This window comes from Palaemon carinicauda, chromosome 7, assembly GCF_036898095.1.
Source record: "Palaemon carinicauda isolate YSFRI2023 chromosome 7, ASM3689809v2, whole genome shotgun sequence".
Taxonomy (NCBI): domain Eukaryota; kingdom Metazoa; phylum Arthropoda; class Malacostraca; order Decapoda; family Palaemonidae; genus Palaemon; species Palaemon carinicauda.
This window is the reverse complement of record NC_090731.1, coordinates 10,894,931-10,905,468: the sequence shown is the minus strand read 5'-3', so window position 1 is coordinate 10,905,468 and position 10,538 is coordinate 10,894,931. Positions and strand designations below refer to the sequence as shown.

The 10,538-nt window shown below is 36.6% G+C and overlaps 1 protein-coding gene across 1 annotated transcript in view; it reads right to left on the bottom strand.

Moving 5' to 3' along the window:
* Positions 1–1,047: 1,047 nt before the first annotated feature.
* Positions 1,048–10,538, bottom strand: part of LOC137643468 (sialin-like) — a 46,614-nt gene continuing 37,123 nt past the window's right edge. The window contains exons 8-13 of the mRNA XM_068376243.1: positions 10,084–10,240; positions 9,276–9,492; positions 7,938–8,070; positions 4,678–4,833; positions 3,471–3,556; positions 1,048–2,210 (exon numbers count right to left, since the gene is read on the bottom strand). Coding sequence (XP_068232344.1) covers positions 2,028–2,210; positions 3,471–3,556; positions 4,678–4,833; positions 7,938–8,070; positions 9,276–9,492; positions 10,084–10,240 — 932 coding nt within the window. The 3' untranslated portion in view covers positions 1,048–2,027. The remainder of the gene's footprint in view (positions 2,211–3,470; positions 3,557–4,677; positions 4,834–7,937; positions 8,071–9,275; positions 9,493–10,083; positions 10,241–10,538) is intronic.

The window sequence follows — 10,538 nt, the reverse complement described above, 5'->3', positions numbered from 1 at the left end:
TCATCCAGGTACTTCTTTATTAAAGCAATGTCTCTAAGATGATAGCCAGCATTATTTATTTTGGCATTTAATGACAAGTTACAGTCAAGAGCTATGCCTAGATCCATAAATTCAGTTTGTTTTCATTCAATTTTAGTTGTTTGTCACCCATTTCCTAACACTGGTAAGAATTTGGTTTAGAGCTTCAGTAGTGTCGTCTATATCATTTATGGAAAAGTAAAATGTGTATCATCTGTGAATAGTTTGAACTTCACTCCATGCCATTGTAGTATTTCGACAGACCAGTAGTATAGATACAGAATAAGATTGGGCTCAGTACACTCCCCTGAGGTACCACCCCGTTTAATGGTTCATATGATTAATAGTTTCCAATTTGCTCACAGTAGTCTCTGTCAACCAAGTAGTCTTTTAGGTATTCAAAAACTTGATCGTCAATACCGATGGACTGTAGATCATTTTAGTAGCAGTTCATGCACAAGTGTATCCAAAGCAGAACTAAGATCGAGCAATATTAAAATACCTCATTTGTTTTCATCTATCATTTCCAGCATATTATTTACAACAAAACAGAGCCGTCTCTGTAGATAATGATTTTCTCTAAGCAGACTGGTTGTCTGGCAAAGCTTCTATTTCTTCTAAGTGACTTATTAGTTGTTCAAGAATTAGATATTCTAGTACTTTTGAAACAAAAGATAGATTTTAAAAAGGTTCTGATAATCTAGAACACTTTTCAGAACCAGTGTGACCATAGCTATTGAAGAAAATTAAACCACTTAAACATTTTCAGCTCTGACAACCAAATAAAATGTATACAGTACTATTATGGTTAAAGTGTTACCCGTAGTCTACATATATTTGTGTTCGTAACTTTGTATAGTAAATTAACCCAAGGCTATGGGGTGGGGGGAGGGGGGTTGTAAATAGTCTGCTGGTAATCCAGTGGTAGGTCAGGCACTCATTTCGTTAGTACGATACTATACTTCACTGTATCAATGGCAAGGAACAAAATATGGTTGAATTGTGTTTTACACACACATACAGTATTCCAGTATAGCTTTAGAAACGTCAAAGTTTATACCATGAGTATGCGTTACGTAAATGTCAAAGTTTGTACCTGAAATATGTGTTGCATTATATATACTTGAAAATCTACATGAGATGTATTAAGGCATCAGTATTAATCGCATCAAAATCATTAACTTCCCGTAGGAAAAGAATATTACAAGAGATTTGGGAATTGATTCGTAGGATGGTCGTGAAACAAGGCATCACTATAAAACAATGTAATCAAAGGGAAACTTCATACATTTCAATCATATAGAACTTCATACAATTGATGATTCTATATAATTATACACATAAGCAATTACACAAGGTAATGTGCACTAGAAGATGAATATCCCCACATTTTATTTTCCAAAATCCTCTTGTAATTCTACATACTGGCTCAATAGATTTTGTTTATTTCAAACAATGGCCACTTCACTTATAACTCTGTATTTATTTTGATGTTCAATTATATTTTCCAACATTCCAGTCAGTTTGAAATATTATGTACATGAAATATCTGTTATAAAGTAAAAGTGAAATTATGTGTATGTTGTTATGTAAGAATTTTGCATTTATTATGTGTATTCTCATTATTCTTATGGACTAGCCCTCACAAAAATTAATTGCCATGGAGTATTATGCCAGATTTTAACACCTGCACCATTTCTTTAGCAATATTCTTACATTATGCCTTGGCATCTACAACTGTGAAAACATTTCAGTTGATAGAAAATACACCCAGGCTCCTGATCTCGACATTAAAGTGCATGAACATCTAATGAAAAGTCTGGCACTCTCGAATCCAAGCAAAAGAACTTGGCGCCAATGACCTTTGATGTCAGTAGGCGAGAAAACTAAAAAATCAATCACTCAATTTCAAGCACAATGATCGTTAATCTTCTCAAACTCTATCAATTATCCCCAGAGCCAATAATTCGTTGTGACAAAAGCATCGTAATTTTCAAGTTTATTTTCTTTTACTGAAGAGGCTGTGCTTCAGCTTGGTCAACTGGAACGGATGGCGGCTGATGCCTTGTTGGCTGACCGGAGAAATTCCAGGACTGGACTGTTCCAGAGCAGAAGATCAAGTAGAAGATCTCTGTGAGGACGTATATAGGGACGCACATCCAGAAGACTCTTTGCCAAGCTGCCATCGTTTGCTGGAATCAGTTGAAAAGTAAATTAAGAGATGGAATAGAAACTGAAAATGGATGCAGTAAATTAATAAAATAGGGAGTTGGGTCAAGAAGAAAATTTAATTAAAAATAAAAGCATGAGATGAAAAAAGTAGTTATTGGATGTAAAAAAAAATGTAAAATAGATATTAGTCATGAAATGAAAATGAAAAATTCTCCTAACACAAATCTACAAATTCTGATTATTTGCTGTTAATTTCTACTTAGGTTGTAAGACCAATACATTCAATATTCAATTATGATAACAACGTTCTTATTCCAGGGAAACTGTTATCAGTTAACGTTTACATTACTAGCTATGTGTGGATACCGATACGAAAATTGAGTCTTGACTGTCCCAGTGCTGCCTAAACAAAATTAAAGAAATTCTGTGTTTTCTGTAATTGGGTGAAAGATCAATAGTAAGGGTACATGTTTCAATTAACGTTACAGAAAATTTTGTATAGTTACAAAAATGAACAAACTTCTAAATTTTTAAGGGGCCTTTAATATGAAGACAAAGTATTATTTGTAGAACAAATTCAATTGAATTTTTTCTATAAATAAAGACTTTTGGAATGGCTTAGGTATTATTAGGCTCCGTTCAAGGGTGGTATTCTTAGTAATGCCAAAGTAAATTTAAGATGGACTCCAAGGCTCGCTTCACATGAGCGGATTGATGCTGTTTCAGAAATCAAGGAAGACCAATGAAGGCCTTCACATGCTGGCCGCTCGGAAAAATATCCAAGTGGTAGTGATTTATTATCCGTGTGTACTACTAATCCACGTGGTTTATATGGTCGAATGGTTCATCTAACCTGGTTGTCGAACCCGGTTGTCAAACGGTTCAGAGTTGCAGTCAGCCATAAATGCTTAAGGTTTGTGGACAATGAAGCCCCTCCCACAAAAGTCAGGTGAGAACAGACTTTCATCGAACCATTTGACAACCGTGTACAACCAAATACCCTGTTCGCACGTTCAAACATCACTTTAAACACTTTTCTGTCGAACCATGTTCGACCGTGTAAACCTGCCTTAACGGCTTATAGAAACCGTGTTTCCTCAGGAAAATTCCTCTTGTGCGAAGACATGCCTCCTAATGAGCAGAAATACTTTCATGCAGAAAACATTGGCTCGTGTGGAGCAACCCTTTAACAGAAGATGTATTAAATTGAGACTGTGAGATAAGACAAAAAAGGATCAGAGATTTATCAAATGAAATACATTTAATGGCTCTTGACTTACCTGACCTTCAGTGAGGGCACCGACTGCTACAGGTGCAATAAATGATGCAATGGAGGCAAATGTATTACTGATTCCAAACAGGGTTCCTGAAATTCAATTATAATTACAAGCATATGACCTCACCAGTACATTACATCAAACACAACTATCAGTTATTTGAGGTCACTTTTTATTTGCCTTGTGACCCCATGAATCAGTCTAAACAGCGAAATACCACTAAAAAACTTATCATTTGATATATATATATATATATATATATATATATATATATATATATATATATATATATATATATACACATACATACAAACAAATGCAGCTATTTCTAGTTCATTGCAAGACGAAGGCCTGAGACATGTCCTTAATCATGTCTGGGGTATGGTGATCTTTATCACCACGCTGGCCACAGCAGATTGGTAATGGTGGGAGACTTTAGTGTTATTGCTCACAGCAAACCAACTTAGAATGGGTGGCCCTGGCTAGTACAGCTATGCTGATCATGGTGATACACAAACCTTTTCACCATGTTGCAAAAGATGATGGGAGATTTGAATAGAAAGCTGAGATATAGGACTGAAAATGAATATGAGTAAAACTTAAGATAATTTTAGAGTGAAAATGCAGAGACCAAATAAGAGTTATGGACAAACCTCTAGAGATTGTTGTTGAATATATGCACTTAGGACCTCAGGACACAAGAGCAAAATTAAAAGGATAAGCATTGGATGGAGATCTTTTGGTAAAAGGAGCCTTAGAGCATAAGCTAGTTACAACTCAGAGCTACGGAATGAATAATGATGGGACTAAAACTTAGAGACAGAAAAAGAGCAACATAGATCTGCAAGCAAACTAAAGTAGAGGGTATTCTAACAACATGTAAGAAAAATAAATGGGTGGGGCATATGAGAAGGACTTATAATAGATGGACATTAAGAATAACAGAATGGGACCCTATAGATTGCAAAAGAAGCTGGGGAAGGAAGAGAAGACAATGGATTGACAAACTAAAAAAGTTTGTGGATGTGGACTGGCATAAAAAGACCATAAACAGACACGAGTGGAAGGACTTGTCTGATGCCTTTGTTCTGCAGTGGACTAGTAATGGCTGATGATTATATTTATATATATATATATAGTATATACATGAAATTAGTTATAATGGTTAACGGAAAGTTAAAGAAATTAAAAAGACCATTTTCTTTGTTACCCGAGAAGTTTGGAGCAATATCTGTGTGGTTGACGAGTTGGCTTGTTGTAATGGCTCCATTGAAGAATAGGCTAAGGCAGAGAAGAGCCACGGCAATGGTTGGCTCACACCCGGAATGAGCCACGCCTAATATCACAAGGGCTGGGCCCAACATGGCTGTGAATTTATAAGATTAAAAAGCATAAGTAACCTTAGTGATGGTAAATATGATTTTAAGGTGAAGAAAATCTGCCAATGTTTGGATTCAGAATTTTAGATAGATGTCTTTTTATAATGATAGAATTGCCTAGGAGGGGTTAGATTCGGAAAAATAAGGGATATATGACATGTGAACTGTTAAAATAGTCAAAAAGTATTTTGAGAAAGTAATGAAGTTTAAGCAGATTTGGTGCCTTTGTAGATCAGCGGCCAGATTCTTCCCTGTGTGCATTTAAAATGGATGCCAACTAATGTAAACTCCCTCCCTAACCTTACTTAGGCCCTGTCCACACGAGCGAGCACTGCTTGGTAAGCTTTGCTCGGTGTGACGTCAGAAATGGAGAAACCACGAGCAAAGCTTCGCACAGGGCTTCCCTGATGTTTAGCGAAGTATCAAGGCTTTGCCTGGCAAGGGTTTTCCCTGACGGAAATTCGTCTTCCATTAAAGGGATAAAGCTGTCACACTAATGACATGCCGTCACTTTCGAATATATACATCTGCTTTTGCATATATATATATATATATATATATATATATATATATATATATATATATATATATATATATATATATATGCAGACATACATACATACACTCACTCATATATATATATATATATATATATATATATATATATATATATATATATATGCACTGCTTATAAATTATCAATACTCCTAATTAAGGTAAATCTTATTAACAAAGAAATTAAATAAAAGCTCTAAATTGCAACTTATGCAGTGTACTGTATTATTACATATATCTTAATAATAAATTATCTTTCTCAGTTTTATATTATTTATTGAACTCATTTCCTTAAAATATCTGTGCTGCTTACTATTTTGTTTACGTTTTTTCATGATATTGTTATAATTTTGTTGACGATGAATGTTTCAGGGTTATTTGTTGCTACGTGCTTTATCTACTTGTTGACTTTCTCAAACGTCTTCATACACAGATATGTCTGTGCCTCAATATAATTTAAGTATATAAATTACACTTGCCCTTATCCTTTTACAAACAACTATATTCACTTCACGTAAACAGTATAGAATAGCAGAAAAATTACGTCACGGGACAGTGGAGTTCCTGTCACACCTGCAGTACCCTAGACGGCCATGGCCCACGAGCTGTCAGTGTTTCACTACCCAACCACCGTCGTTTGGACGAGAGCTTAAATGCGTTCGACAGGCTTAGCTCGCAAAGAGGCAAAGTTCACCGAGCAAAGATCGCTCGTGTGGACGGGGCCTTACAAGCAGTGTACTTACCTAGGTAAGTCGGCCTTCATCATATATTCAGGTGGCTGCTATTCGTGCATAAACCCCTCAGATTTTTTTATAATTTATTTTTTCCCCTGTATGCTTTATCTTTATTTGTCTGTTTCTATTTTCATTTATTCTATCCATGATTTATATTAGCCACCCCTCTCCTTCTGATGCTTATGACGTCACTCTGTTAAGATTTCCACGTTGGTGCATTTGATGCCCGTATGAAAACTCAATGTTTTAGGGTTTCTGTTTCATATTAAATTCCAGGATGAATTATTCTCAGTCCTTGAGTGTGAATTCTACATTAGAACTTATATATAGATTATTTACTGTATATCTCTGCTTAATTCCAAGTGTGTTGATTTAGGAATTTTAAGATCCGCTACGCACATCCTCTTTTGTATATGCCAGACAGTTTCAGTGATGTCAAAGACTATTGTCTTTTAAGCAAATCCCAAATTAGCAATTGGGGTTATTTTTTTTGCTTATTATTATCATTAATCGTGTGTATACTTATACACACTTCAAGCTTCCTGAAATGACAGTTCCTTTGAGAGAGAGAGAGAGAAAGAAAGAGGAGCCAAACAGGCACTCCCTTGAAATTGCTTATTTGTCATAGATTAAGTAAACCCTCACTGTAACAAACATGTTCCTTGTACTCTCTATAAATGCCTTTTGAGCCGTCTGCTTCTACAGAGTGATTAATCTAGATTTTTGGATCTGACAGGGCGCTTCATGTTTTGTATAGACGACCCACATGTCTTGTGTTTGAATTAAGACAGCCAGGCTATGAGATGCCCTGTTTTAATGGCCTATTTGATCTGTAGGTACCGTCTTGAGAGAAGAGATCCCTCCTCATCCCTTTAGGTTTATGGATGTCGTCTCGAATTCTTTGGACTACAAGTCCCCTTATTAGAAAGACAGCTGAAGGGGTTCTCAATTAACTTATTGCTGAAAAGTTGAAAAAAAACATCACCGTGACAGAGGCTGAAAATTATGATTAAAACCCCACGAATCTTACCTTTGGAACTTCAAAAGATTCAAGCATCACCTCAGACCTCACAATATCTCTCTGCACACGTGATTCTGATAAGGTGTTTACATGGCCACACACCCCTCTTAGCTAAAGGAATGTCTGGGTATTAATTAGTTGATAAAATAACTACTGTGTTAAATTTTGTCATCCAGGTCACGACATTGGCTCTAAATTCCATAAACACCGTAGCTATTGCGGTTGCCACACCTATGGTGGTGTACTGTAAGCATTCATAAATGGTATTTGCAGTAACCTCTTGTCTGATAGCTCCATCTACTTATTAGCTTTTTGTTTCACTTCCGTTCAAGCTTCCATTTGTCATCTTTTTGTCCAAAATTTTAAACTTTTACATCGTAGTTCAATTCCATGGTTTTATCAGTTACACTGTGGCACTTGAATAATCTTCCCAGTTCTAAGGATTGAATACACACGGATTAAAAATCAGTGACGATCAATAAGGCTGTTCATACACAGCCCGCCCGGAAAAACTTCGGTGCGGCACTAACCCACACGGTTTCAGTGAAGCGGCTTATAGAAACTACGTGGCAGCTCGGGGAAAATTTTCTCACGTGAAAACATGCCTCCTAATGAGCGGAAATATTTCCGTACAGAAAAAAATCTGCTCGTGCTAAGTAAGTCTAACTCATGGTTAAATGGCCAAAAATTTCCAAATTCAAATAACCTATAAACTCGATTCCATCATTCCCAATTCCCCTTTTATCCATCAAATTCAACTGGCATAGAATGTGAACTTTACCAATGGCACTGAAGATCCTTCGAGTGGTAAGGATCGAAAGTAGACTCTTTCCGATGACGAAGTCGCCACAGGAGCTGGCAATGAGGCCTCCGATGTAGCGAGAGAGGAAAGGGAGACCCGAGAGGAGGCCGTTCTGAAAAAGAATATAACAGTGGGACTTTTTGAAATCTTAGGAAATTTATTTTTTTGTGATATGTTTTTAGAAAAGAGCGTCAAGTATTTTGTTAAGGCCCTTCCACACGAGGGGCAAATGTAGGGTGGGCACTCTGATTTGCCCGTAATTCTCTTGCTTTGAAGCAGTGTTACCAGATCAAACTGTCCAAGGCAGGCAAACATATGACTTGGGTCAGCCGCTGGGCAGAGTGCAGTCAGAGTTGTCAGACAATATTCAGGCGCCCATCAAGTGGCTCAACAACATGCATGGGCACTTCGATGGTTTTCCCGTCGTTCCTCGTCTATGACGTCATCTACACTTAATCATCACCCATACAACAAAATTTGTAACAGTGTCTACTCGCCGTTCATTTCCCCGTCAGGTTGATGTGGACACTATTGTCTTTGCTAAGGAATTATTGCAAAGTTTATTATAATGAAATTCATATTTCAAAACCAGAGGTGAAGACATCTACCAGATAAAAAGAAAATTGGTCTCAGAGGTAGCAGGTGGCTATACTTGTTCTTTTCCCCTTTATGTAAATGTATATTTCTTAAAGAAGAAATGTCATGTTTGTCTTTTTATCCTTCACTTACCAGATTATTATAGCTATTTCAAAGCAATATAGTAAAAACTTTTTAATGTACATTTTATATGAAAATTTCTTCTATTTACAAATAAGGGCAAAACCATTTGGTTCATACTGATTCTGGAATCAATTTGCTTCCTGTCAATTGAAAAATCCAGTTCAAAAGGTTCCCCAACACTATTATGCTGCTGAGCCTAGCCCTATCTACACTGGTAAAGTAATGGTTTGGGACTATTGAACTTGATTGTAATTTTGCAAATTTACATGAATACCGTCGGTAATTATATCCATAGAAACATTTATTTGAACTAAGGCTTTCCAACGGCAAATTATCTTTACCAGTTATTTGAATTTCAAGTCATGATAGAAAGGTCCCATGCACTTTATTTTGTCCACCCATACTTGAGCAATCTCTCTCTCTCTCTCTCTCTCTCTCTCTCTCTCTCTCTCTCTCTCTCTCTCTCTCTCTCTCAGATTCCCCTTTGAAAGCCGTCTCTTTGAAATAACATCCAACGACAAAGCAAACATGACTGATTTTCTTTTATTCATCTTGCATTATTCATTCCTCCAATTTCACACAAATATTTCGCCTCACCTTCTTGATGGAAAACCCGAGAACATTCTTCATGTAAGTGGGCAACTGATTCATGTATAGCGACAATCCGAAAGTGTTTCCCATGTCGCATACGATGATTGCCCACATGGGCAGACTGGAAGCGATGCTCTTCCAAGGGATTCTCTTGGAGGGCAATCTGGAACTCCCTCCGACGCTTACTGACAATTCGATGTGTTCCCGCTCCTCTTGGGAAATCCTGTGCAGTTGAGGAAGAGCGGTCAGAGTAGTGTCTTAAGCTTTTAGAAAGTAGGATATGAATGTTTCAAGGTTTTAATCTTTCGGAATCTTCTGATATTTTTTATCCTTGTATGGTTTATATGGAAGGTCTTAAGTATTTCAGAAAAGTACTCTTTGAGCTTTAATTATTTGAATCATGAGCTTAGTGTTTCTCGTTTTTGGAAAGCTTTATGATTTCAATCTTTCGGAAGCCTCAGATAATTTTCTATTCATGTATAGGTTATATGGAAGGTCTTGAGTGTTTCAGAAAAGTACCCTTTGGTCTCTAATTATTTGAATCATAAAAAGCAAAATTAGATTTTCTATTACTTGAGTCTTTCAAAACGAAGGAACCCAATTTACTTCAATGTACATCACATGCTAATTTAACCCTTTAAGACTCTAAATCCATCTGAAAACTAAATATTTACAAATCTAACAAGGAGTAAATTTCTAATTCGAAAACCAAGACCACAAAAAGTTCTAACTAGAAAAGTATATGAGAGCACCCAAAGACCATGAAATTCTCATTTGTTTAAAGAATTAGATTAAATAAGAACATGACCCTTACCTTGGATGCATGGCTGGACTGTCGTACATGAAGCCAAACCATAATAGACACCATATGAGCGACAGAGACCCAGTGGCGTAGAACGCAGCTTCCCAGCCGTACCAGTCGATGATGACGCCGCACAATGGCAGAGTGAAGGTGACGCTTAGGGTTGTTGCTGGGCAATGGAAAAAATTGTAATGAAAAATGGAAAAACAATATAGGAATGGTAACATTTTGTAAATGCAGTCATTGTATGATGCAGGTTGGTTTGCTGTGAGCTATCGGATCAAAGTCCCCCACCCATCACCAATCCGCAGTGGCCAGCGTGGTGATGAAAATGGCCAATTCACAGACATGAATAAGAATGTCTTAGGCCTTGGTCTTTCAGTGGACTAGAAATGGCTGCTTTTGTTTTTATTGTTGTTTATATATATATTTATTATACTGCATGTATATGTCAATATACAGTTTAT